General features: G+C 49.4%; 1 protein-coding gene and 1 long non-coding RNA gene across 3 annotated transcripts in view; one reads left to right on the top strand and one right to left on the bottom strand.

Moving 5' to 3' along the window:
- Nucleotides 1-27,620, top strand: part of DPF3 (double PHD fingers 3) — a 259,572-nt gene that overhangs the window by 154,211 nt on the left and 77,741 nt on the right. For both annotated transcript variants that reach the window (XM_007528429.3, XM_060175529.1), the window contains exon 7: nt 19,997-20,134. In XM_007528429.3, coding sequence (XP_007528491.1) covers nt 19,997-20,134 — 138 coding nt within the window. The remainder of the gene's footprint in view (nt 1-19,996; nt 20,135-27,620) is intronic.
- Nucleotides 9,270-14,264, bottom strand: LOC132533500 (uncharacterized). The gene is made up of 2 exons (XR_009545389.1): nt 13,961-14,264; nt 9,270-10,389 (listed from the first exon to the last, which is right to left on the bottom strand). It is a non-coding gene; the product is annotated as an uncharacterized LOC132533500 (long non-coding RNA).

Raw genomic sequence — 27,620 nt, forward strand, 5'->3', positions numbered from 1 at the left:
AAATTTAAAGACATTGCCTAGTGGTCAGATTTCATTTTCCACAGATTTGCAACTCCTGTCATTTTTGTATCCTCTATGGTTTGGTTTGCATAATCTCTACTCCATATTCCTTTATTTTATTTATTTATTTATTTATTATTTTTTTTATTGCCACCAGGGTTATCGCCGGGGCTCGGTGCCGGCACTACGAATCCACGGCTCCTGGCGGCTGTCTTTTCCTGTCCTTGGATAGGACGGAGAGAAATTGAAAGAGGAGGGGGAGATGGAGAGGGGGAGAGAAAGAGAGACACCTGTAGACCTGCTTCACTGCTCCTGCAGGTGGAGAGCGGGGGCTCGAACCTATATCCTTGTGCCTGGTGATATGGGCACTTAACCAAGTGTGCCACTGCCCGGTCCTCCATCTTTCCAGTTATCTATGAAAATATTAGGTCAAGGGACCAGGTGGTGGCACACCTGGTTGAGTGCACATGTTACAGTGTACAAGGACCTGGGTTCGAGCCCCTGGCCCCCACCTGCAGTGGGAAAGCTTCACAAGTGGTGAAGCAGGGCTGCAGGTGTCTCTCTGTCTCTCTCCCTCTCTATCACCCCCTTCCTTCTTGATTTCTGGCTGTCTCTATCCAGATAAATAAAGATAATTTTAAAAAAGTGTTTATTTGAAAATAAAAAGAATAATAGGCCACCCTAGACCCTTGTATCCCTTTATGGATTCCTGTAGATCAAACTCCTCCTAGAGTTTATTCCTAAGGACAGATGTCCTGTTGTGTTCCTAATCCAGTCTCCCCTCTCCAGATGAGTAGTTGAAACGTCACCTCAGCTGCTCCCCTCAGGTGATGAATAGTCTGCTGGTTACCTTTCACTCAGCCATTGGATTTATTCCCTCTCAGAGAAATATTAAATCATCTGCCCAGAATTTATTTTTACCCATCCGTGGCATGTGTGCCGCAGGACACTTTATCAGCGAGTGACCAGTCTCCATGAACTACCTTGAATTGTTTTGCTGAGTTTAGGCTTGAAGTTCTGTTTCTCCCCTTGAAATGTCTCACGGAAGGAAAACAGCAAATCACCCACAAGCAAAGCCCCTGAAGATGACTGTGTGGGGAAGACCTTCCGGTTGGTCAAATGCTGGACCTGGGTCCCCTGCACAGAGACAACCAGAGGTCTATGAGAAGCACATTCCTAGCCTCACCTCAGACCTGCATCTGAATCAGTCACAGAAAGCTTGGAAATCTGCGTTTTGAGAGCTCCTTTGGGCCTACTTATGAGCACTGCGTTTTTTTTTTTGCCACCAGGATTATCTCTGGGGCTCTGCTGGCTCTGGCTCTATGAATCCACTGCTCCCCGTGGCCATTTTTGTTTGTTTGTTTTGTTAGAGAGGAGAAAGAGAACTTAATAGCGGAAGGGGGATAGAGAGGGAGAGGGAAAGACAGACACCTGCAGACCTGTTGCACTGCTTGTGAAGCAGCCTCCTGCAGGTGTGGGGAGTGGGGGCTCGAACCCAGGTCCTTACGCTTGGTAATATGTGTGTTTAACTGGGTGCGCCACCACCCAGCCCTGACCAGTGACTTTTGAGAATGACTGGCCCACTTCATTCTATTTGAAGATGTCTGGCCTCTGCCTGATGAGCGCTTGTATTACTTACTCCCTGCTGCGCTCATCAGCCCCGAGTCTCCAGAAAACCTCTAGGCCAGCTGCTCCACTGTCTTCCTTTACAACAGGGTCTTTTTACAACCTGTTTTTCCCGGCTCTTTTCATGTTGTTGGGAGTGTGTGGGGGGGAGGTAGCATAATGGTTCTGCAAAGAGACCCTCCTGCCTGAGGCTCCAAAGGCCCAGGTTCAATCCCCTGCACCACCATAAGCCAGAGCTGAGCAGTGCTCTGGTAAAAACAAAATGTGGTCATGAATCAGCAGTGTAGTACTAAGCTCAGCCACCCAGCACTCGCCTACTTAGTAGCTGAGGTCCCCAGTAGTGTTGTTCGCCTCATTCTATGGGTAGATGGTAACCGGAGATATACTTGTGGAAGGAATCTTTTTGGTTTTGGTTGACTGTGACACTTTCAAATTCATTTCTAGATTTTACACCCTCCCCCACAATGGCTGACAACTCTGAATTTTCTGTCAGCATAACTGGGACAGACTCCCAATGAACCACCCCCCTCCACCCCCCTTTTTTGTTCCTTTGTTCAAGGAGCATCATTGAAAGAAGATGGTGGTGACAGGGCAATCTTTAGGGGGAAAAGGGAGACTATTTCTCTCTAAGTGACATCCATTTAAGGAGGGACAAAATATCCTTTTTCTTTTTGATTGAGCACAACAGAAGTGATTTGTGAAGGCCTTTCCTTTGCTTGCTTTTTCCTTTAAAACTATGATTCTTTAAAAAATGTCTTTTTATTTTATTTTGTTTATTTATTATTGGATAGAGACAGAGAGAAATTGAGAAGGGAGGGGAACATATATAGAGACAGAACAACACCTGTAGCCCTGCTTCACCACTTGTGAGGCTTTCCCCATGGTGGGGACTAGGGGCTTGAACCCAGATCCTTGTACACTGTAATGTGTGCACTTAACCAGATATACCACTGCCTGGCCCATCAAAATTATTTTTAAAAGGTCAAATTTAATTTTATTGTACAAAGAACATTAACATGAATTCTACTCACAATACATTTTTCCATCTACATCATCTGTTGTTAAGTTTAGGCACAGCGTTGGACAACTCGAACTTGTTCAGCTTGTTTGGTGGGAACATCATGTCTACTGGTTAGTGAATTCCTATTTCTCCTTCCCCACCACAGCCTGGCAAATACTAGCTCACTTCTGATGCTATGAGTGTGACTGTTGTAGAGGCCTCAAGGAAGTGGATTCCGGCAGTATTTGCTTTTCTGTGCCTTGCTTCACAGGGATAACGTCTTCAAGTTTCATCATTGAGGGATTTGCTTTTGCTAACAGGGTGAACAGCAAGCTGTTATCTGAGTACATCTAAGTGTGATTTGTGTAGATGCCACATTAAAAAAATCTTTTAATTTATTTATGACTGGATAGAGAGAGAGAGAAATTGAGAGGGAAGAAGGAGATAGGGAGAGAGAGACAGACAGACACCTGCAGCCCTGCTTTGCCACTCATGAAGCTCTCTCCCTGCAGGTGGAATTCAGGGAGCCTGAACCTGGGTCCTTGTGCACTGGGTGCCACACTTTCTTTATCTGCTTACCTGTTGGTGGATATTCAGGCCTCTCCACACTTTGGAAATCATGAATAGCGCCTCCAAAAACATAGGAGTGTTAAGAGTCTCTTGCAGATCCGGATTTAAATTTCTTACTTTTATTTTTTTTGATAAATACCTGGAAGTGAGATTTTTGGGTCAAACCGTACCGTAATTCTAGTTTTTTTTTTTTTTTTTTTTTGAGAAACTTCCATGCTAGTTTAATCATGACCACAAAGATGTTCTATAAGGGTTTCAATGTCTCCACATCTTCCCTAAACTTATCCTTTGTTCCCTGTTTTTTTAAAATTACATTTTTTTTTTTACTGGTGATTTAATACTGATTAATGAGACTGTAGGGTAAGAGACACGCAATTCCCACTACCTGGACGCCATGTCACCTTCCCTTTATTGGAAGCTTCCCTATTCTTTATCCCTCTGGGAGTACAGAACAAAATTCTTTTTGGAAGGGCATTGGTGGTATAGCTGCCTTCCAAAATTCTTTTTGGGGTGCAGAAGGTGGTCTGGCTTCTGTAACTGCTTCTTTGCTAAGCATGGATGTTGACAGGTTGATCCATACCCCTAGCCCGTCTCTCATTCTCTGGGGAAGTGAGGTTCCAGGACACACTGGTGAGGTTGTCTGCCCAGGGGAGTCAGGTTGGCGTCATGGTAGCATCTGCAATTTGGTGGCTGAAAAGCAGTCAGATATAAAGCAGGAAAAACTGCTTAATAATCAGGAATCTAAAGGTAAGAATAGAACAGCTGGAACTAAGGGTTTTCGTGTGGGAAGAAGCTAGGAAGTCTATTTTAGGTATGTTCCAAGGGGCTCATGACTTTAGTAGTTTCTGCCTGAACCTGAGAGCTAACATGCAGGTGAGTAACAGTATAGTCTGGGAAGATGGTGCCAGAGTTGAGAATAGGACTGGAGAGCTGGGTTGGAGCAGAGAAAAGCTCCTAAACATGAGGAAAGTATACAAATGCCATTAACAGTAAACCTCATCGATCTGACCCAGGGCTCATGTCTTCATGTTTAGCACAGGAGCCTGTGTGACCTCTGAGTTACACAGACCGAGCTTGAACTCTGTGGTCACGGTGGGAACAGTCTAGGCTGTCCTCACTTCAGGACCAGTCTTTCTTGAGTATGTTGACCCAGCCTCCCTCCAGAGAGTGGGGCAGTTTCTACCATTGCTGCTCTACAGTGAAGGCAATGTAGAGGCCCACAAGAGGGTTCATGATATTGTTCCTGATAGAGATGACCAGTGATGGTGGAGAGAGGGATCGAGGCCTTCATATGTTAGAGGCTAGGCCCATTATATCTATGTGGGACTAGGGTCCTAGATGATGGGGTGGCCAGGTAGTGAACAAAAGGGCTGTCATTAAAGTGTGCTGGTCTCTTGCCCTTATACAGTTTTTTGTAGTTTTTTGTAGTTAGGGTTAGACTTAGAGCGACTGAGGGAAGTGAAGTAGGAGGTAGGAGAGGAGGATGTCTAGGCCTAAGTAGAAACTATTTGATTAAGTACTTTATGGCGTCTTTTTAAAAATTATTTTTTTAAATTTATTTTTTATTTAAGAAAGGATACATTAACAAAACCATAGGGTAGGAGGGGTACAATTCCACACAATTCCCACCGCCCAATCTCCATATCCTATCCCCTCCCCTGATAGCCTTCCCATTCTCTATCCCTCTGGGAGCATGGACCCAGGGTCGTTGTGGGTTGCAGAAGGTGGAAGGTCTGGCTTCTGTAATTGCTTCACACTTCCTCTCCACTATTCCAACCTTTGGGTCCATGATTGCTCAACAATTTTTTTGGCTTTGTATGTTAACTCTCTTTTCAGCCACCAGGTTCCAGATGCCATCAGGATGCCAGCCAGGCTTTTTTTTTTTTAATTCTTAATTTTTTTTTTTTTTTGCCTCCAGGGTTATGGTTGGGACTGGTGCCTGCACCATGAATCCATTGCTCCTGGAGGCTTTTTTTTTTTTCCTTTTGTTGCCTTTGTTGTTTTATCATTGTTGTGGTTATTATTATTGTTATTGATGTTGTTGTTGGATAGGACAGAGAGAAATCGAGAAAGGAGGGGAAGACAGAGAGAGGGAGAGAAAGATAAACACTTGCAGACCTGCTTCACCACTTGTGAAGCGACTCCCCTGCAGGAGGGGAGCCGGGGCTCGAACCAGGATCTTTACGCCGGTCTTTGTGCTTCATGCCACGTGCACTTAAGCCGCTGCACTACCGCCCAACCCCCAATTTTTAATTTTTTAGATCTTTCCACTTGCTTGCTGCATTTATTGAAGCTAAGTCTTCTCACTGCAAACTATTGCACACTTTTACTTTAAGGTGTATATTTTTCCCCAACCTGTGCACACATGTGCACATATGCTCTATCTAATGGACCCTGGTCTGTGTCTAGTTCTGTAACTTTGTTAGGTGGCGCACCACCTGAAATGGAATTAGCAAGTCCCATGAGCAAGGAGAGGTCCCACCTGAGTACTGGAGCTGGAAGGTTGACGTCTTAGGCCCGGTGTCTCTGGACACTGTCTGAAGTGACACGTGGAGGCGGCACTGGCTGCACTGATTTGGTTGAGGTCAGCAGATGCAGCATCAAATGGTTATGGACTGAGAGAAGCATGGAGGAACCAAGAGGTTCCAGGACTGGGAGAAACATGGATTTTTTTTCTTCAATATTTATTTATTCCCTTTTCTTGCCATTGTTGTTATTGATGCTGCTGTTGTTGGATAGGACAGAGAAAAATGGAGAGAGGAGGGGAAGACAGAGAGGGGGAGAGAAACACAGACACCTGCAGACCTGCTTCACCTCCTGTGAAGTGACTCCCCTGCAGGTGGGGAGCCGGGGGCTCGAACCGGGATTCTTACTCCGGTCTTTGCGCTTTGCGCCACTTGCGCTTAACCCGCTGTACTACCGCCCGGCTCCCAGAAATACGGATTTTAAAGAGAATGAGGAATGTTCCTTGTTGTCTTGGCATTTCAGAAGATAATAGATAATTATTATTATTATCACCAACCTATCTGGGAGCTTGGTTTACTTTGAAAATCCTGTGGTTAGGATTTACTGGACCACAGAAGGTCTCACCGTGATTTATATCATTTAACAGCATCTATAAATATCTTAGATATAGACTGGTGCTTCTGCTCTCCCTTGTCTAAGGTTATAAGTTATTTACTATTTCATGAAGCCCCTCAGGTGTCGTCTAGGGGCTTGAACCCAGGTCCTTGTGTATCATAATATGCACAGCCCCCACCCTGGCTCTTTTCTTTTTTTTGAGTCTCTGGATCTCCCTCTCCTCTCAGCTCCCTTCCTCTTCCCCCACACTGTGGGCAACAGCTTAACAATGAGACTCTGACTAGGGACGTCATGGGGACTAGAGGACCCACTCTGTCCCAGAAGAGCTCAAGGACGGTGGGTGGACAGTAGTTGGGGAGACAGACCTGGCCAAGTCCTCAGCCTCCCTAAGATTCCTCTGGCTCCCTGCCACCCAAATGCACAAGGAGAGTCAGATGACGATTGCAGTATTCTTAAAAAATTGTTTTTGAGGGCCTTAAGGTCCCACATTCGTGAGCCTTGTGCTTCTTACTCTAAGCTGCGATGGAAAAGCCGGTAATGTGGCCTTTAGGCTGCCTCCCTTGTTGCCAAAGGGAGGCCTCGCTCATGGCCCAGTTGTTACTGTTAGCTTGCAGGTTCTTGTGTCGGGGCGGGGTGATGTGGGGGCTGAGGGGAGTGGGGGAAGGTTCCCTGGCCCAGAAACTTGATTTATGGAACAGAGCCTGTGGCCGGGGATTGATCACTGGAGACGGAGTATATTTGTGGTGGCAAAGCTGAATCTGTTTAAGTATTCAAATGACCTCATATGTGGTGGACAACATGGATTGCAGGGCTGGGGAGAGACAGAAGTCTCTCTTTGGTCCCCTCATGCTCCCCAGCCCCTGTCCCATTGATCACCAGACCTGGGTTTGCCTTTTCTGAGCTCTAACCTATACCCTCTTGAATTGTTTTTACATCCAGTCAGATTCCTGTTTTCAGCTAGTTGTTGTTTGATGCAAACCTTATGATAAATAATTTCTGTTTTTTTTAGTAAATATTTTATTTATTTTGAATAGAGACAGAGAAATTGAGATGGGTGGGGGAGACAGAGAGGGAGTGAGGAAGAGAGAGACCTGCAGCTCTGCTTCACCACTCATGAAGCTTCACCCCCCATAGGTGGGAACCGGTGACTTGAACTGGGTGTTTGCACACAGTAATTTAGGCTAACAGGGTACAACTCCACAGCATTCCCACCACCAGAGTTCTGGATCCCCAGTCCTTCCATTGGAAGCTACAGCAGTTCTCTTGAGGTTGTAGATATGGGTGAACTATTATTGCTACAGCTACCTGTCTATACTTGTATATATTCCCCCTTTTCCCTCCCTGTGGTCCCATCTTCTCTTCCTTCCCAAGTCACACACACACCTATTACTCCATCCAAATGTCCCTCCCTTTTTCCTCTTCTCTCTCTGGATTTTGATGGAGTTGGAGTTCAGAACCCTCTGGTCATCTCCCCCTGTCATTTCTTGCCCTCTGGTAATATGGAACAAAATTCTTTTAGGGTGCAAAAGGTAGGAGTTCTGGCTTCTGTAACTGCTTCTCTGATGAACATGGACATTGGCAGGTGGGTCCATCCCTCCAGCCTGTTTCTATCTTTCCCTAGTAGGGTAGAGCTCTGGAGAGGTGAGGTTCCGGGACACATTGGTGAGGTCGTCTTGAATGGCAGGATTCTATGGGGGGTCTGAGGCTGGCCTACCCTGACCCACTAGGAGCATAAGGGGGCATAGGCTTCCTTCCCATGCTGGGTGACTGCACAAGTTCATTGCCCAAGCTGGGAAGGACACATGTCCTCATCTCCCCCTTCCTACTCTCTGCTCTTCCACCTGCATCTCCCATTGGCCGGACACACTCCAGACCCCTCAGAGGTCAGAGAATTCGGCCCCAGGCGCTGGGAGGGGTGGCGATGGAGACCTGCAGAAGCACACGGACCAGCATTCAGATCCCTCCACTTGCCACTCAGAGTTGCCTCAGCTCCCTCAGACTCATTCTTCTAAGCTGTGAAGTGGGACCACGGGCCGCGCCTCGTGAGCTGCGGGGACATGCAGTGCAGGAATCTGTGCCTATTTGTCAGGCAGTAAGTGTGGTGCCTCGTAGGCACTGGCGCAGACGGGCCTTTGCCAGGTGGGCACTAAAGCCCAGGGTGTGGGGCTGCGGGGGGATGGGCTCGGCCCTCAGCACTGCACGGAAGGGCCACGGGGCCGAGCTGGGCGTGAGACGTGGCCAGGTGGCTCCCGAGGCCCAGGCTTTGTCTCTTGGCCACTCATCCCGTAATTGCGTTCAGTCTCTCTGAAACCACTGGCTCAGATACCCACCGCGCGCTCCAAGTCGGGCTGATGAAAATGTGCCAGAGTCATTAAGTTATCAGTGGGGAAGGCGGCCGCTTCTCCCCGCAGGAAGGATTCTGCTGTGTGCTACAGCCGGCTTTGTTCACACCAACCGCCCTGATTCCCCCTCCTCCCTTTCTCCACCCCTCCCTCCCCCCTCCACCTCCCCAGGTCAGGAGCTCATAGGGTAGGGCTGGAGTGGAGTGGAGGGGGGCTGCAAATATTCTGGGGTAACACTGAAGGCATCTCTGAATGCAGACAGGAGGTCCCGCCTGGAGAGCCGGGCTCCGGGGAGGGAAGTGGGCACTCAGTGTTTCTGCAGCCTGACAGATGGATACGCCCTGGGGGAAGGAGAGAGAGGCAGGCAAGCTGGACCTTCCTCGTTGTCACAGCCGTTCCTCTCCACGCGTGCGTGCCAGAAACACAAAACCCAGGTGCACGCTTGCTAAGGTGAAGAGAAGGACCTTCGGCTGTGCACAGGCAGGGCTGACTGGTCCCCAGGGGCGGCAGCTTCGGAGGGCACGGTGCGGAAAAGCTGGCCCGCAGGAGACGAGGCCGGAAGGCCTGAGGGCGCCACCCTCTCTGAACGCTCCAGCAGTCCCGGGGCTCAGTTTGATGCCGCACGACAGATAATTCCAGAGCGAGACTGCTGACATGATAAAAGGAGACCAGATGGCTCTAATACTTTATTTTCAGAATACGTCTTACCCCACCCTCTTTTTCCTGCTACTCCATCACCCAGACTTCAGTGGAGAAGCTACTAGGCTCCTCGTGTCCCCCCACCCCCTTGGGCTTATCCTCTTCTGATCCACTCTGACAGCAGTGGTGATACAATAGCGAGTGATGAAGGACACGTCGGGTGAGCCAGACGCTGTTTTCAGGATGTGGTCTCCTGGCCCCCTCGCAGCTGTGAGGTGGGTGTGCTGGTGCGAGCCCCCCAACCCCCCCAGGGAGGATGCTGAAGCCCAGTCTCCACCTGTACATGCAGCCGGGGTTTGAACCCAGGCAGGTCAGATCAGACCCGTGCACTCAACTCACCACCCTCCTGTTTCTCCAAAGACAGGGCTGACTGAAAAGCGGGGGCCAGAGCAGCGGAGCGGCCAGCCATTCTGGCCAGACTTCCTCAGTTACCTCAGAGGGGAAATTTACTCCCAACCCAGGGCCAGGCTGGTCCTGCATTCACTGCGGAAGCTTCGCAGAACTCAGGGTGACTGTTTGGAAGGCCTTCTTTCCACATCTCTGTCCCCAGCCATGACAGGACCAGGTAGATGAGTTCGAGGGCCCGGCACAGAATGACAAGGAGAGGCCCTTTTTGTCCAGTGAGGAGTAAGAATCCTAAGATGGTGGCATCAAAGCGTCGGAGCAAGGGTGGGGCCTTGTGAGCATGGAGCCCTGTCTGAACGTAGGCTCCCTGCCCAGGAAGCTGGCTTTTTAAGTGTTCAGACTGGCAGGAAGATGTAATTAAATCCAGAAGGTGAGACAGTGCTGGATTTTCCTCCTCTCCCAAGCCAGTCTAAGCAGAATTTCCAAGCCATTTTTTTTCCATTTAAAGGCAGACGTCTGCTCCAAATGACTTCAACCAAAATAAATCTTTCAAAATCCCCCGTCCCTAGGATGAAGTCATTCGAGGGGCTGGGACTCGGGGTCACACGCTTTGCTTGGGGTCACGTATCTTGCTCCATTAGCCTCCATCCCCACGAACTCTGCCTTTTAGACACCCTCCCTTCTGTCTCCCTTGCTGTGGCCTCTAAGCCTGTTCAGTGATCGGCTCTGCAAGCAAACAAGCATCACTCAGCCTCCCTGACACCCAGCCCCATCCTCTCAGCAGCCTCCCCCCCTCACCCAGCTTCACCGGAAGCAATAGTCTGTTGTTTCTACCATCATGCCCTCATTTCCAGATGCACCTACCCCCTGCAGTCTACACCACCGTATCTTGCTAACCCCCCAGAATGCTGCGAGTCCCTTTCCTACTCAAGCAACCTCCTCTTTCACTCTCTTCTCGTTTCCTGTTGTTCTCTCTCCCTCTCTCTCTCAGAAGTCAGTGCCTACTGCGTGTATGATTTCACCACTGTGAGCTGCTTTTTTTGAGAGAAATTATCAGGGGGCCAGGTGGTGGTGCACCCAGTTAAGCGCACATAGTACTAAATGCAAGGACCCACACAAGGATCCGGGTTCAAGACCCTACACTCCACCTGCAGGAGGAGGATGCTTCACAAGTGGTGGAGCAGGTGTCTCTCTTCCTCTCTCCCTCTCAATCCCTCCCTCCATTCTCAATTTCTCTCTGTCCTACCCAATAAAAAAGGAAAAGAAATGGCCACCAGAAGCAGTGGATTCATAGTGCTGGCACCGAGCCCCAGAGATAACACTGGAGGAAAGAGAGAGAGAGAGAGAGAGAGAGAGAGAGAGAGGATAAGCCAGAGCTTTCCTCAAGTGTCACAGCACCTCCCATGTGGTGTCCAGATTTAAAGCCAGGGTGTGCACCTACTAAGACCTGCACCTTACCTGGCGAGCTCTCTCTCCAGTTGCCCATCCTTCCTGACTCTCCACAGCCTCCTGCCATTGTGTAGATTCTGCCTCTGGACTCCAGTCCACTCCTCGGCAAGGTGCGGAGCAGGCTTGCTGTGGGTAGGCTCTCTGGAAGCTCAGAAAGGCCTGGCAGGGGCAGTCCTCTATAGCTGCTGGCTGTAGGCGCACATTGCCGCCTCCTCCGGAAGACCTGCTCCACGGCTGCAGGCTGCTCACTGCAGTGCGAGTAAGACTCACTGCAGAGTCTTAACCAACGTGCCCACCATCCGTTTCTCCTTCTCCACCGGCTCTGACAAGACTGGTGTCTTCTGTGTGCCCACACCTTTTCCTTCTCTTTCTCTCTCGCCTACTCTTCAGTTTCTTGGGGCTCTTCTCTCTACATCTGTAACCCCCAATGCCACCCTGCTAAGTTTAATATCTACATCTCTCCTGGGGGTGGGCGGTGGTGTTCCTGGTCAAGCACACCCACTGCAGTGTTCAAGGATCCAGGATCAAGTCCTGGGTCCCCACCTGCAGGGGCAAAGCTTCAGGAGCACTGGAGCAGGGCTGCAGGTGTCTTGTTGCCTCTTTTCATCTTTATCTCTGCCTCCCTCAATCTCTCTCTGTCCTATCAAATAGCAGAAAGATAAAATGTAAATCACAACATCTCCCATCTCTCTCCCAAGCTCCAGGTATGTAGCTCCAGCCCAGACTGAACTTGTTCTCTTTCTTGAATCTGGGCTTCCACCTACACATCTTAACTCAGCTGCTTGGGTCAGAAGCCTGAGTGTTTTTGCTACTTCCATGAGCTGACTTGGGAATGCCACGGCAGAGTCCGTGCCAGCAAGTACACAGACCTGCCACACTGCTGCAGGGAAGTGGGAGTGGGACACACACAGACACACAGACACACATACACACACACAGACACACATAGACACACACACAGACACACATAGGCACACATAGGCACACATAGACACACACACAGACACACATAGACACACATAGACACACACAGACACACATAGACACACACAGACACACATAGACACATGCACACAGACACACACACAGACACACACAGACACATAGACACACACACAGACACACATACACACACAGACACACATAGACACACACAGACACACACAGACACACACAGACACACACACAGACACACATAGACACACACAGACACACACATAGGCACATACACAGGCACACACACAGACACACATAGACACACACAGACACACAGACACACACAGACATACATAGACACACACACAGACACACACACACAGACACACATAGACACACACATAGACACACACATAGACACATGCACACAGACACACACAGACACACATAGACACACACAGACACACATAGACACATACACAGACACACATAGACACACACATAGACACACACACAGACACACACACACAGACACACATAGACACAGACACACACAGACACACACACAGACACACACAATGATACATTATTAGTCCTAGGAAGGAAATCAGTTGGGGTCCTAATTCAATTTATTTTTAAATTTATTCCAATGAGAGATACACAAGGAGAAAGAGAGACCAGAGCACGGCTCACCTCTGGCTTATGGTAGTGCTAGGGATTGAACCGAGACCTCAGAGCCTTAGGCATGTCTTTGGCATAACCATTGTGCTATCTCCCCAGCTCCTGATGTCCTAATTTTTTCCCTTTACAGTCAGTAGTCAATACAATAGTTTGTACATGCAGAGCATGTCTCAGTTTTCCACACAACAGTACACCCCCACTAGGTCCTCTGCCGTCCTTTTCCAGGACCTGTCATCTCTTTCTTTCCTTTTTTTTTTTATTTATAAAAAGGAAACACTGACAAAACCATAGGATAAGAGGGGTGCAACGCCACACAATTTTAATGGAAATGACTTATCTGGGAAGGACATCTGAACCCAGATCTGTGGGACCATGAATCATTAACCTGGCAAAGTGGGGTTTGGGGTGGGGGGTGGTGGGCAGGTGCAGGAGTTCCTGCAGAGGCACTCAGGTGGAATGATGTCCGAGTAAGCAGCTCCAAGCCAGCGGGCAGAGCAGTTCAGAGGTGGATCACAGCTCAGGCGGGGCTGGGGCAGAGTTTAGGAGTGGATCACGGCTTAGGCGGGGCTGTGGCAGAAGTCTTTTGGGGATGCTGAGAGTCACCCTCTCTTTTTCTTTTTTAATTATATACTTAAAAAAAAATTATTGGATAACAGCAGCCAGAAGTCGAGAGGGAAGGGGGAGACAGAGAGGGAGAGAGACAGAGAGACAGACATATATAGCCCTGCTTCACCACTCGCAAAGCTTTTCCCCTGCAGGTGGGGGTGGGGGCTTGAACCCAGGTCCTTGCACACTGTAATGTGTGTGCTCAGCCAGGTGAGCCACCAGCCGGCCCCCTGAGATTCTCTTTAACTCTTCTGCCAGCCCAAGACCTCCTTGTTCACACATGGGAAATTAAAGTAGCCTCCTCAGACCTATCCTTGGCACTACAGCCCTCAGCAGTCACTCCCTGATTGTATGCCTTCCCCTCAGATTACGGCCTCCATGGTCAGTACAAAGTCCTGCCCAACCCTGTCTGCTTACTTCCTCTGCACTAGCTCTGTGGATGTGCCCACAGTCCTGAATGCTGGTGGGCAGAGGAGGTGACTTTAGAGACTAAGTGTCCTTGCCTCCTGAAACTTTGGTCTTCCTGCTAACATCATCACACCTCCTCCAGGAAGCCGCCGGCCATTCCTATGCCCCCACCCCCTGCACCCAGCACGTGCTCATGGTGGTGCAGCCGGACACCCACCTCCTCTCTCTGGGACTTGTACGTCTCCTCTGCTAGACTGTGGACCCCCGGTGGCTGCAGATGGGTTCTTCTGTCTTCTTCTGAGCCCTCAGGGCTGCATACTTTCAAGGACTCCCTCAGTGCTTTCTTGGGGACCTGGTGAGGAAGGGACCACATGGTAGATAGAAGCCAGTGATAGAAATAAGACTCCGTCTCACAGGCTGTGCACCTGGCGACCCCAGTGAAGGGGGCTGGCATTCAGGCCCTGCCAGTGTTGTCTGATGCTGCTGCTGCTTCTCGTGATCAAAGCCAGGCCTCAGGGCTGCTTCCCTCCATCCCCACCAGCCACCTTGTCCCTCCAGATGGCCTGGTGCAAGTAGAGCAAGCAGAACGAGCCTCAGTGTGCTCAGCCTTTTAGTCTAGTGATTCCCAGGCTGTAGCCTGCATCAGAATCACAGGGATTGGGGGGCTTGTTAAAACACACATCACTGCATCTACCCTCCCCCCCCCCCCACACACACAGTTGTGATGCTGTAGGTCTGGGGTGGAGCCTGAGAACTTGCATCTCTAGCTGGCCTCCAGGAAATGTGGTGGTACTGGCTGGGGCTACTCTGGGAAGTTCTCATCTAGTAAAAGGTTTGACTCTAGAGATAACTGCTGTGTTATCACGGACACTTCTTGCTTGGCTTTGGTTTTGTAGCTTGTAAGGATGGCTAGTATGAGGTTAACGTGGCTAGCTGCATGGGGTCCTGTTTTATTATTCATTTATTTATTTTTAAAGTTTTTTTAAAATTTATTATTGGCTAGAGACAAAGAGAAATTGAGAGGGGATGGCGAGATAGAAAGGGAGAGTGCCAGAGACTGTAGCCCTGCTTCACCGCTCATGAACTGCAACTGGAGAGCAGGGGCTTGAACCTGGGTCCTTGTGCACAGTAATATGTGTGCTCAACCAGGTGCGCCACCGCCTGGCCCCAAAATTCTGCAGGCTCGCTTCCTCGCCCATCGTCTGACTGTTCAGTATTCACCCATCAGCCGGTCAGTCAACATGCCTTAAAGGCGTGACTCCATGTGGGCTGGAGCTGTTAACATGGAGAGAGACAGACCCCAACTGGGAACTGTATGGAAGGGAGGATTTGTAACACTGACCTTATGATAATCCTAGCAGCTCAGAGAACTTGATGGGCAGTGAGTTCCCCATCGGTGAAGTTAGTTATCCCAGGACACGCTCCTAGGATATTAATGAGAATGAAAGACCCTGACAGATATTTTTTTTTCCTCTTTTTTTTTTGCCTCCAGGGTTATTGCTGGGGCTCAGTGCCTGTACCATGAATCCACTGCTCATTTTTTTCCCCTTTTGTTGCCCTTGTTGTTGTAGCCTTGTTGTGGTTATTATTGTTGTTATTGATGTCATTCGTTGTTGGATAGGACAGAGAGAAATAGAGAGAGGGGGAGAGAAAGACAGACACCTGCAGACCTGCTTCACCGCCTGTGAAGCGACTCCCCTGCAGGTGGGGAGCCGGGGGCTCGAAATGGGATCCTTATGCCGGTCCTTGCACTTTGTGCCACCTGCACTTAACCCGCTGCACTACCGCCCGACCCCCCTAACAGATTCTTAAACCCAATTAACTGTTAAGATCCAGGAGACACTGCAACCCAGGAGGGCAGTGGTGACTGACAGAGCAAAAGGGCGCACGTGAAAGCCTGTGGAACCTGCAGAGGCTCCTCCCACAGACACGCTAATTTCCTTGTCAGCGACTCTGCCATTGGCTGCTTATTGAGCCTGCTTCATTTAAGAGGTTACACAGAAGAGGCCACAAGCAGGCCCAGACTGTTGTAGCACTTCTTCCTGGGTCAAATGGGCACTGAGGTGTGTAGTGCCGTCTTATATATTCTGCATTCCTTATGAGAGAGAAAGTGCTAGAGAGGGCGGTACGAGGAGGCCAGCTGTAGGAACTGGATTTACAGTCAGCCAGCAGTAGGTTGCCAGCTTGGATTTCAGACTCTTCACTTTATCAATAAAAACCTGACCAATTGCCAAATTCTGTAGTAGGAGGGAAGGTCAACTTCCTCTTTCCGGAAACTTCTGTTCTTGAGGTTTATCAGGCCAAGGCAAAGCCCCACGCGCCACATTTACTACCATGTGCAAAGCGTCTGTAACGTGTTGGGTAGCGAGTGAGATAGTCTGCAAATGTCACTCATAACCCACCAGGATAAATAGTACTATCAAGATTTTTTTTTTTTTTGCCTCTAGGGTTATCGTTAGGGCTCAGTGCCAGCACTAGGAATCCACTACTCCTAGTGGCCATTTCCCCCATTTTATTGGATAGGACAGAGAGAAACTGAGAGAGGAGGGGAGCACAGAGAGGGAGAAAGACAGACACTGCAGATCTGCTTCACCGCCTGTGAAGTCCCCCCCAGGTGGGGGATGGGGGCTCGAACCCGGATCTTTGCGCAGGTCCTTGCACTTTGCAGTACATGCAAACTTGAGTGGGTGCGGCAGTGTCCGGGGCCCCCTTACCGTGATTTTTTTCAGAGAAAAACAAACGCAGAGAGAGAATGTGTCGAATCACATATGGAAAATCCCTCAGTTCAGTTTTGTGAGTTAGAGTGTCCACAAAATAGAAATAGGACCAAAGATAGTTAAAAAAAAAAAAAAACCAAACAACTAGATCTACCTCAAGTCTGAGGACAGATGCAAATGTAACAGTGGTGAATTGGGTGTAGCGGTGCCTCGAACGGATCGCATGCTCCGACCCAACGGCATGCGCTGTAGGAATGCAAAAATGGCTTCATAGCGAGAAGCATGGGGAAGGCACCCTACTTCACCACATCAACAAACTGGGCGAGAGACAAGTGTTAGCAGATCCTGAAAGGAAGCCAGTAAAGCTCTCTCTGCCTTGTGCACGAGCCAGGTTTAACTGAAGGCCTCTTTGGTGCAGTGACATCTCTCTCTTCCTCTATAAAATTAAATAAGGTAACCAAGAAGAGCAAGGGCGGGGGGTGGGGGTTTGTATATAACAGAACTGTAAAATGGGCAGAAGAGGGACTACTCAGAGTGGCTCACGACTGAAAGCAAGTCTCACGTATCATTCCGAACAGTGAAACCTTAATACCAACCTGATTCCAAGAGAAGAGGTTTGTTTCTGCTATTTAAAAAAAGTTGTCCGAGTGACTCTTATAGGTCAAAGAAAATAAGAGTTTATAAAATATGAGAAAGAGATGTCTTTTTCCCCTTTATCCCAGGCATGTAAAGTGCTCCCCCGCTCCATTAGTGATCTAGCTTTTTGCGACTTCAGTTATCAGTGGTCAACCATAGTCTAGGCATGGTTCTATGGGCAGGGTGGTGGGGCACGTCGGATTTTACACCTCTGGCCTCTTCTGGGCGCACCTGTTGAAGGTGTCAAGGGCTTTGGTGAGAAGATTCTTTTCAGTCCAGCCCCACTGCTTTGAATCTCTGAATGTCCAGGTTCTAAGCAATCACCCATTGGAACCACCTCTTTGCTCTTTTTTTATTTTTTACTTTATTTATTTTATTTGAAAGAACAGAGAGAAATTGAGAGGGAGGGAAGACAGAGAGGGAGAGAGCAAGAGACAGACACCTGCAGCCCTCCCTACTCGATCACTCCTGAAGCTTTCCACCCTGCCGGTCAGGGCTTGAACCTGGGTCCTTGTGCATATTGATACATGCACTTAACCAGGTGTGCCACCATGTGGCTCCCCTCTTTGCTCTTCTTGGTTATCTTTTAAATTTAATTTTATAGAAGTAGAGCGAGAGAGAGAGAGTTGCCACTGTACCAAAGATACCTTCAGTTAAACCTGGTTCATGCACATGGCACGGCAGCTCACTAGCCAGATAGGCTACTTTGCTGGCCCTCTTCCTGGTCCTTCCTTGTGGCCCTTGCTTCACACTGTCCACTCGAGTGGTTGTCCTTATGAGGACACGTCTGAGGAGATTGTGTGTTAAGGGCAGCTTGGGGTATCGAGGACATAAACTCTTTTTTTTTAAATTTCTTTATTGAAGTATTAATATTTTACATTCGACAGTAAATACAACAGTTTGTACATGCATAACATTTCTCTGTTTTCCACATAACAATACAACCCCCACTAGGTCCTCTGTCATCCTTCTTGGACCTGTACTCCCCCAACCCACCCCAGAGTCTTTTACTTTGGTGCAATACACCAACTCCAGTTCAGGTTCTACTTGTGTTATCTTTTCTGCTCTTGTTTTTCAGCTTCTGCCTGAGAGTGAGATCATCCCATATTCATCCTTCTGTTTCTGACTCATTTCACTTAACATGTTTTCTTCAAGCTCCATCCAAGATCGGCTGAAAACGGTGAAGTCACCGTTTTTAATAGCTGAGTAGTATTCCATTGTGTATATAGACCACAACTTGCTCAGCCACTCCTCTGTTGTTGGACACCTGGGTTGCTTCCAGGTTTTGGCTGTTACAGATTGTGCTGCTAAGGACATATGTGTACACAGATCTTTTTGGATGGGTGTGTTGGGTTCCTTAGGCTATATCCCCAGGAGAGGAATTGCAGGATCATAGGGTAGGTCCATGTCTCGCCTTCTGAGAGTTCTCCAGACTGTTCTCCACAGAGGTTGGACCCATTGACATTCTCACCAGCAGTGTAGGAGGGTTCCTTTGACCCCACACCCTCTCCAGCATTTGCTGCTGCTACCTTTTCTGATGTCTGACATTCTCACAGGAGTGAAGTGGTATCTCATTGTTGTCTTTATTTGCATTTCTCTGACAATCAAACACTTGGAGCATTTTTTCATGTGTTTCTCGGCCTTTTGGATCTCTTCTGTGGTGAATATTCTGTCCAAGGTCATAAACTCTTGGTCGCCACATCTATCCAGGGGCCTCTGCTTCCTGGTTTTCACTGAAGAAGTGGGATGTTTCCCTGCATGCAGCCACTAGGTGAAAGAGCAAAGTGCTCCACATACAGCTTCTGCTTTCCCTTTATAGATGACTGTGGGGTGGTGGGAGGAAGGAGCGCTGCTTAGAGATCCAAGGGACTGGACTCTGCCACCACTAGCTGTGCGTAACCAGGCGCAGGACTCAGCCCTGGTGATGCCACTTGCCTCGTCTGTGCTGTAGAGCCCTGGGTTAGATGTAGACTCTCAATGTCCTTTGAATATATATATATTCCCTTTTGTTGCCCTTGTTGTTTAACATTGTTGCGGTTACTGATGTCACTGTTGTTGGATAGGACAGAGAGAAATGGAGAGAGGAGTGGAAGACAGAGAGGAGGAGATAAAGACAGACACCCGCAGACCTGCTTCACCACCTGTGAAGCGACTCCCCTGCAGGTGGGGAGCTGGGGGCTTGAACTGGGATCCTTACGCCGGTCCTTGCGCTTTGCTTCATGTGTGCTTAACCCGCTGCGCCACCGCCTGACTCCCCTTTGAGTACTTCTTACTCTAGCTTTACATGTGCCTGCCATGGTTCTAAATGCTTTGAATAGAAATTAAGTTATCCTGGGCTGGGTGGTGGCACACATGATTGAGCGCACATGTTACAATGCACAAGGACCTGGGTTCGAGACCCCGGTCCCTACCTGTGTGGAGGGGAAGCTTCACGAATGGTGAAGCAGGGCTGCAGGTGTCTCTCTCTCTCTCCCATCTCCCCTTTCCTCTCAATTTCTGGCTATCTCTAGCCAATAAATAAAGATAGTAATTTTAAAAAAGAGATTAATTTATCCCAACTTTGTGAAATAAGTTACTATCATTCCCATTCTTTGTTTGGAGAAACGGAGGCAAAAGAGTGTCAGTGATCTATCTGCCGGGAAAAGTGATCTATCTGCCCGGAATCTCACAACTAGGAAATGAAGGGGGGGGGGAGAGGCTCACACAGTTCACGTTTTTCTTCTCTTATGCTGCTTCTTCCTTTGCTACAGCAGCAGCTTTGGTTCAGTCCAGGAGGTTACGGTCGTCGAGAGCGAGTGGCCTCTTAAGGGATGGTTGAACGGGAATGGTTTCCCAGCAGTGGCTACAGAGGTCGCTGACCCTGGTGTTCTCCTTTCTCCTTGTCTTCTTTTCGTCTCCAGTCTGCGGCAAACGCTACAAGAACCGGCCAGGACTCAGCTACCACTATGCTCACACTCACCTGGCCAGCGAGGAGGGGGATGAAGCCCAGGAACAGGAGACTCAGTCCCCACCCAACCACAGAAATGAGAACCACAGACGTGAGTTTCCCACTGCTGGGTTGGGACAGTGATGAGCTGGGAGGGCAGGGTGGTGGGGCACATCTGATTTTATACCTCTGGCCTCTTCGGGGCACACCTGTTGAAGGGTCTCAAGGTCTATGGTGAGAGGATCCTTCTCAGCCCAGTCCAGCTGCTCTGAGGCTCAGTGTAGCTGAGCTTAGCTGAGCTGTGGCCTTAGACTGAGCTGGGCAGGGGAGGCCCACCAGCTGGATCCCGGTGGAAGGAAGGTAAGTGCTGTGGCAGAAGGAAACGTTCTTCCCTGGTCATTGCCAAATCCTAGACAGGCTGCTTTGCCCTTCAGCTCCAGAAGATCCAGCCACAGCTGCCAGCCTGAACTGGATGGACTCCAGGTGTATGAGTTCAGACAGGTGTTCCAGGTATCCTCCCGGCCATTGAGACATGCAGAATAGTCTGGCTTTCTCCTCTGGGTTTCTGTTCATGGGGTTGCCACTTGGGGTAAGGTCCTCTTGCCTTGGAACTGCCATGTTTTTTGTTTGATTGAAAATTCAATCAGGAAAAATAGTTGAGGGGACTGTGATTTGGAATGTCAGGTTTGGAAGACCTGAAATGGTTTCAAAGATTTGTATTCCCCTTCCTTCCTTCCTTCCTTCCTTCCTTCCTTCCTTCCTTCCTTCCTTCCATCCTTCCTTCTTTCCTTCCTTTCTTTCTTTCTTTCTCTCTCTCTCTCTCTCTTTCTTTCTCTCTCTTTCTTTCTCTCTCTCTCTCTTTCTTTCTCTCTTAAATTTTGCCTCCAGGGCTATCTCTGGGGTTCAGTGCTGGCACTATGAATCCACTGTTCCTGGTGGTCATTTTTTTTTTAATTGGATAAGACAGAGAAATGGGGAGAGATGGGGAGATAGAAAGGGAGAGAGAAAGATAGACACCTGCAGCCCTGCTTCACCACTTGTGAGGCATCACCCCTGCAGGGAGGGGTGTGGGGGAGCTAGGGGCTCGAACCTGGATCCTTGCATGGGTCCTGGTGTTTAACCAGGTGCACCACTGCCCTGCCCCTCCACTGTTTTCTTTGTATCATCAACCTTGAGCTATAAATTAGAGAGTAAAAACAAAACAGAATAACAACTAAGCAAACAACAACAAACCTTAGCTCTTATCACTTGACTGTCTACTTTGTGCGCCTGCAAAGATGAGGATGGGGTGGGATAACGCAACCTTTGGGGTTTGCTGCAAGATGTGTTTCATTCTAAGATCGCTGAGTGAAGATGAATTGCACACATGCCATTTGCTTTTTAATTGTGTTCACAAGAGTTGGTCGTAGGCATTCTTAAAAGGAACAGCTCACTGCAGTGAAAGGAACAGTCTGAATATTTAAAAATATTCAGACTCAGGAGTCGGGCGGTGGTGCAGCGGGTTAGGCGCAGATGGCGCAAAGCGCAAGGACTGGTGTAAGGATCCTGGTTCGAGCCCCCTGCTCCCCACCTGCAGGGGAGTCAGTTCACAGGTGGTGAAGCAGGTCTGCAGGTGTCTGTCTTTCTCTCCCCCTCTCTTCCTTTCCCTCCTCTCTCCATTTCTCTCTGTCCTATTCAACAACAACAATAATAATAACTACAATAATAAAAACATCAAGGGCAACAAAATGGAATAAAAAAATAAATATAAAAAATTAAAAAAAAATATTCGGACTCTAGGGTTTGAGGGTTCCTTCTGGTCAATCCACTCAGCCAAAAGTTGTGGGCTGGCTGCCTTCATCAGATATTAGGAGTAACCGACACAACCTCGTCAACGCCTTTCTTTGTCCGAATGTGTGCTTTCCCTGCTCTCACACTACAGTGCCACTTTTATGCTGGTTCTCTTCTCTTGGGCTGCCACGGCAGCTTGCCGGAGGGTCGGGCTATGTCGAGCACAGGTCTTTCCCTGATGAGCGTTTTGGAGGCCGGATGTCCCATGGCAATGTGCAGGAAACTTGCCCTCTCTCCTTTGCCAGGTCCTTGCACACGCTGATCCTCCTGTATACCTGCACCCTGCTACCTCCCTGTATATTCCATATTTTGTAGATTTTTAAATCTGTATTTATTAATTTAGATCAGAGAGAACTTGAGAAAGGAAGTAGAGATACAGAGGGAGAGAGAAAAGCCCCTGCAGCACTGTTTCACCCCCTAGTGAAGATTCTTCCCTGTAGGTGGAAGGGGTGTGGGGGCTTGAGCCTGGGTCCTTGTACGCTGCAATGTCTGCCCTCAACCAGGCGCAGCACCGCCAGCCCTTGGGTGCATATTGAGGGCTCCTCCTCTTAGAAGGATACCAGTCAGATCAGACTAGACCCCCATTCTAGGCTTCTATTTTATTTTGTCTTACTTTTTGGTATTGGGGATCTAACTCAGGACTTTGTACACTATCTGGTTGTACACCAGCCAATATGAGGTCAAGGTCTTATTTTAAATTGACCAACTAATTGGAGTTGGGGACCCTAACCAAAGACTCATGTATTTGAATCAGAATCTCTATCCGTGTGTGACATCCTTGGCTCCCAGAATTATCTCATTTTATTCTTATTTTATTTATGTATTTAGTATTTATTTATTTGGTAGGACAAAGAGAAATTGAGAAGGGGAGATAGAAAGGGAGAGAGGAAGATAGATACCTGCAACACCGCTTCACTGCTTGTGAAGCTTCCATCCTGCAGATGGGGGCTGGGGGGCTTGAGCCTGGGTCCTTGTGCATGGCCAGGTGTGTACTCAGTCAGGTGTGCCACCATCTCACCCCCCATTTTATTTTATCTTATTTTATGGGTCGCAACAGCGATGTTTCTGGGGCTCCACTCCTGCAACTGCTCCTCATAGAGAATGAGAGGGAAAGAGGGGAAGAGAGAGAGAGAGAGAGAGAGAGAGAGACCCCAGCCACTCGTGAAGCCTCCCTTATGATGCACCCATGTGGCCAGGGGCTCCAGCCTGGGGCACAAGTGGCAAAGTGTGCTCTCTATCAGGTGAGCTCTCTCTCTGCCAGTTTACCCTGTCGGTGGCCTCTAAGCATTTTCCATCCAGATGTAATCATATTCTGAGGGTGTAGGGATTAGGGCTTCAGCACAGTTCACCCCTTGAGACACCTACTTGAATTCTTGCTCACTTTCAGGGGTCAATCCTGCCTTAACTAATGTTGTCATCTGGACTAAACTCAGAAAGCAGGGCAGGGGGGAGTCTGATTGAGCTCTCTTTACCGCTGAGGACATCCCCTCCCACCTCACCCCCCACAGATTTCGTTGGGCCAGTCATACTCATCATTCAGAAAGGGAACTAGAATGGTCTCTAGGAAGGCAACTGGTACCTGCATTTCCCCTCTTAGCCAGTCAGTGTTGTCCCCTACTTCAAGGGGACTGAGCAGTGATCTCAGTGAGCAGTGACTTGGGCTGCTCTCTGAGAAGCGTTTCAGAGTGACAGTCGCTCTCTCTAAAATATTTACTTGCTTGGTGTTCTTTCTCACCGGGGCCGGTGCTTTACATCTCTTTGCAAAGGTCAGGCCATTTTGTTCCTGTGGGCAGGTGCTCTTCTCATGCTATAAGGGAACTGGTTGCTCTTTCTTGCTTTGTGCCGTGTGTGTGTGTGTGTGTGTGTGTGTGTGTGTGTGTGTGTGTGTGTGTGTGTGTGTGTGTGTGTGTGTGTGTGTGAGTGTGTGCGCACGCGCGCGCACACACACGCACGCACAATGGTGACAGCAGCAGAGGAAACTCCCCCTGAGTGGAACTGTTGAGGTCAGAAATGACAGGAAGTACTTGGGGGAACACAGACGCTGCTGCACCATGGCAGAACACATGTTCTCCAGGCACACCTGTGTGCCTGGGGGAAGGAAATTGCTGCACAGGAAAGGGGAGTGGTAGCAGGTGTGGGTGTGGCTTAGAAAGGAGGGGAAGGAGGGGCTTGGATATTTGTAAGTTACATCTGTGGGCATAGCTCTCCGGAGTCTACCCCTCTCTCTCTCCCTCACTCCCTTCCCACATATACTCCAACATGTGGGTGTTCTTAATTTTCCTGAATAAAATTTAAGATTCCTGAAAATCATGCTTTCTCCATTCTTTGTTGGGATTATGTGCAATGAACCTTTAAACACATGGAGAACAAACGCGGCCCGTAATTTCCCCCTATGCAGAACGAGGGGTCTTCTTTGTACTATTCCTGTGTTCTTCTGGCAGGGCGTTCACGTCCAACGTGGGTGTATTTCTCTGTGTTCCCCACAGTCTCCTCGTGCCCTCCCGTGGCTTGGGGGGGGGGGCGGGTGTCTCTTGCCTATTGTGTTCTTGCCTGCAGTGAGGTGAACTCCATTAGTGAGAAAGCTGTGTGGCTTCTCGCTCTGCATGGAGACACGTCATCGTGGCTGCTGGTTCACCTCCATGTGGGCTGTCAGCGAGTCTGCTTGTTAAAGCCTCCTCTTCTTACCTTTCTGTGGAGAAATCATTCTGTAACAAGGACCATCCGATGACCCTCAGAGTTTCAAGAACACAAGACAACAAGCTTGCTGGGAGGGAAGGTGGGACAGACAGGCTCTAAATGTCCACAGAAGCCATCCTTCCTTTATCCCCTCCCCAGTTTTTCTGGACAAATCCAAGGGGCAGCTGCTCTTGCCCGGTTCTCTGCACCGTGCATGCCGCCATTTTGCCTGCTGCTCCAGACGTGTGCCCTCTTCCCTCCCACGTGCCCCTGGCAAGCAGCTCCCCCCACCCACCCAGCCACCCAGCCACCCAGCCACCCAGCCATTTCCTGTGAGCACAAATCACCGGCATCATTAATAACCAGTCATTAGCCGCTCCTACTGCTTGGGGTGGGGATGGGCTCCCATTCATCCTGCCCCTCAGTGCTACCCGGGCAGTGTGATGAATCGAACGCGACAGCTCGGCAGCCTCCTCGGGTCTCAGTTTGGCCATCCTGCCCTGGCAAGGCCTCGGCAGTGGGGGAGGGAGGCCAGGGAGCTTAACCCCAGGGGCTAATCTGCAGTCTTTCCCGGGAAAAATCTGGACTGAAATCTGGTGAAGAGGGAAGGCTGACATTTCCCTCTGCTGCAGAGCTGCAGGAGGCCCCAAACTCCTTGCTAGCACTGGCCTGCCAGAAAGCAGAACCCCAGGCTCAGGGGTTTTCAGGGCCTGCTGGGTTTGCACCAGCAACACCAGCAGCAGCAGAGACCTTTTGACTTTGTTCCTCCCACTGTCCCCTGCTGCCCCCCGGCTGTGTCTGGGGCCCAGCCCGGTGCCTGACGCTGCTGAAAAGGCAGAGTGGCCTGCTGGAGCCCGCCTGACCTTCCCTGGCCTCAGCCGGCCGGCCTGTGCTGCCAGCTCAGCACTCACTGCCCATCCTCCTCCCTCCCAGCTGATTCCTCTGGCCTTTGTCCCTCTCCCAGCTTCTCATTTCTCCTGCTTGTTCTTCTGGAGCCTCCCTCCTGTCCACCATGCCCTGCCTCCCCGCCTCAAGTACAGACAGCCCAGCATGCACGCAGCCTGGCTTCTCCCTGTGGGGAGGTAGGTCTGGCTGAGGGAGGTCTTTCTACCCTCCCTGAGCTGCTGCCCTTCCCGTGAGGGGGGAGAGGGAGAGAGGCAGAGACGCCTGAAGCTCTGGTTCACCATTAGTAAAGGCCCCCCCTCCCCCGCATGTGGGGACAGGGACTCGAACCCACGTCCTTGTGCACTGTAATGTGAGCGCTCAAGCAGATATGCCACCGCCTGGTCCCTCTTCTTGAATTTCTTTTTCATCCTTTTACTTGGTGGGACTCTATGGTAGCTAAAGTGTTCAATATATCTTGGGGGCGGTGGGGTAGATGTGGGCATGTACAATCCTTGATCTGAATGGAAAAGCAATGTAAACAAGTCCAATCTAATCAATCCGCTTGTTTGTCCATCTGTCCAACCCATCCCGTTAGCAGCTCTGCGGGCCTTGTGCCGTCACCGCTGACTTTGATGAGCTTGCAGTCTCCTGTGGGCTGATGGTCAGGGTGGAAGCAGATGATGACAGGTAGAGGACTCAAGATTGCAGAGCCTGCTCTACTCTCATTTTTTTAAAAAAATTTTCATTCTATTTATTCTTAGATTTTTGTTTTTGTTTTGTTTGCCACAGGGGTATCACTAGGGCTCTATGCCTGCATGTCTAATCCACTGCTTCCAGCTGCCATTTTTTCCTTTATTGGATTGGATAGAGAGTAACTGAGAGGGGAGGAGAGGACACAGAGAGGGAGAGAGAAAAGAGAAACACCTGCAGCGCTACTTCATCTCTCGTGAAGCTTCCTCCCCTGCAGTGGGCGACTGTGGACTTGAACCTAGGTCCTTGAGTCTGATGAGGCGTGAGCTCAACTGGGGGCACCTCTGCCCAGCCCAGTGTTATACTTTTTAGGGAGGTGTTTTGTTAAATAGTTGTTTTTAAAAAATATTTTCATTTTATTTATTATTGGATAGACAGAGAAATTGATGAGAGGGAGAGATCGAGAGAGACAGAGAGACACCTGCAGCATCGTTTCACCACTTGTTAAGCTTCCCCTACAGGTGGGGAACAGGATGGGGGGAGTGTTGTTTTAAGAGTGGAATCAGTGGGGGAGTCGGGCTGTAGCGCAGCGGGTTAAGCGCAGGTGGCGCAAAGCACAAGGACCAGCATAAGGATCCCGGTTCGAACCCCGGCTCCCCACCTGCAGGGGAGTTGCTTCACAGGTGGTGAAGCAGGTCTGCAGGTGTCTGTCTTTCTCTCCCCCTCTCTGTCTTCCCCTCCTCTCTCCATTTCTCTCTGTCCTATCCAACAATGACAACAACAATAATAACTACAACAATAAAACAACAAGGGCAACAAAAGGGAATAAATTAAATAAATATTTAAAAAATAAAAAAAAGAGTGGAATCAGTGTTACCTGGTCGCTCACTGAAACACAGTCTTTTTTCCCCCAAAGATTTACTTATTGAGAGAGAGAGAGAGAGAGAGAGAGAGAGAAAGAGAGAGAAATGGCTAGGGTGGGGGGGGAACCAGAGCATCACTCTGGCCTGTGTGGTGCTGCTGGGGATCAAACTCAGCACCTCACACATTCAAGGCCCCTGCTTTATCACTGAGCCAGCTCTCCAGCTGCTGAAGTGCAGATTCTTGCCTCCACCAGAGGTCAGGAGACAGAGACTCTGAGACAGGGAGGGTCAGCAGTGTGTTTAGAATGTCACCATCATTCTGGTGCCCAGGGCAACCCTGAGAGCTGGTGCTCGAGGGAACTCTGAGGAGGTGAGATCCAGTCTCACTGAGGAGGAAAGAGAGAGCCAAGTTCCCTTGCAGAATGGGGATGCATTTTCCCAGAGGGAGAAGGTTTGCTGCATGGACAGGGAGGCCAGGAATGGCATGGGGACATACATCCAGGCAGTTGTAGAATTTGGGTCCAACAGTAGTCTGGGCCTTAGGGGGTGTGGAAGGACCGTGACAGTGTGGGCAGGGACAGAGCTGGAAGCATCTTCTGAGTCAGACTGCATGGCATCCATCCTGTCGGACATGGAGAGTCACGGTCGCGGTCA

The sequence above is a fragment of the Erinaceus europaeus genome, chromosome 16, assembly GCF_950295315.1.
Source record: "Erinaceus europaeus chromosome 16, mEriEur2.1, whole genome shotgun sequence".
NCBI classification, from domain to species: Eukaryota; Metazoa; Chordata; class Mammalia; order Eulipotyphla; family Erinaceidae; genus Erinaceus; species Erinaceus europaeus.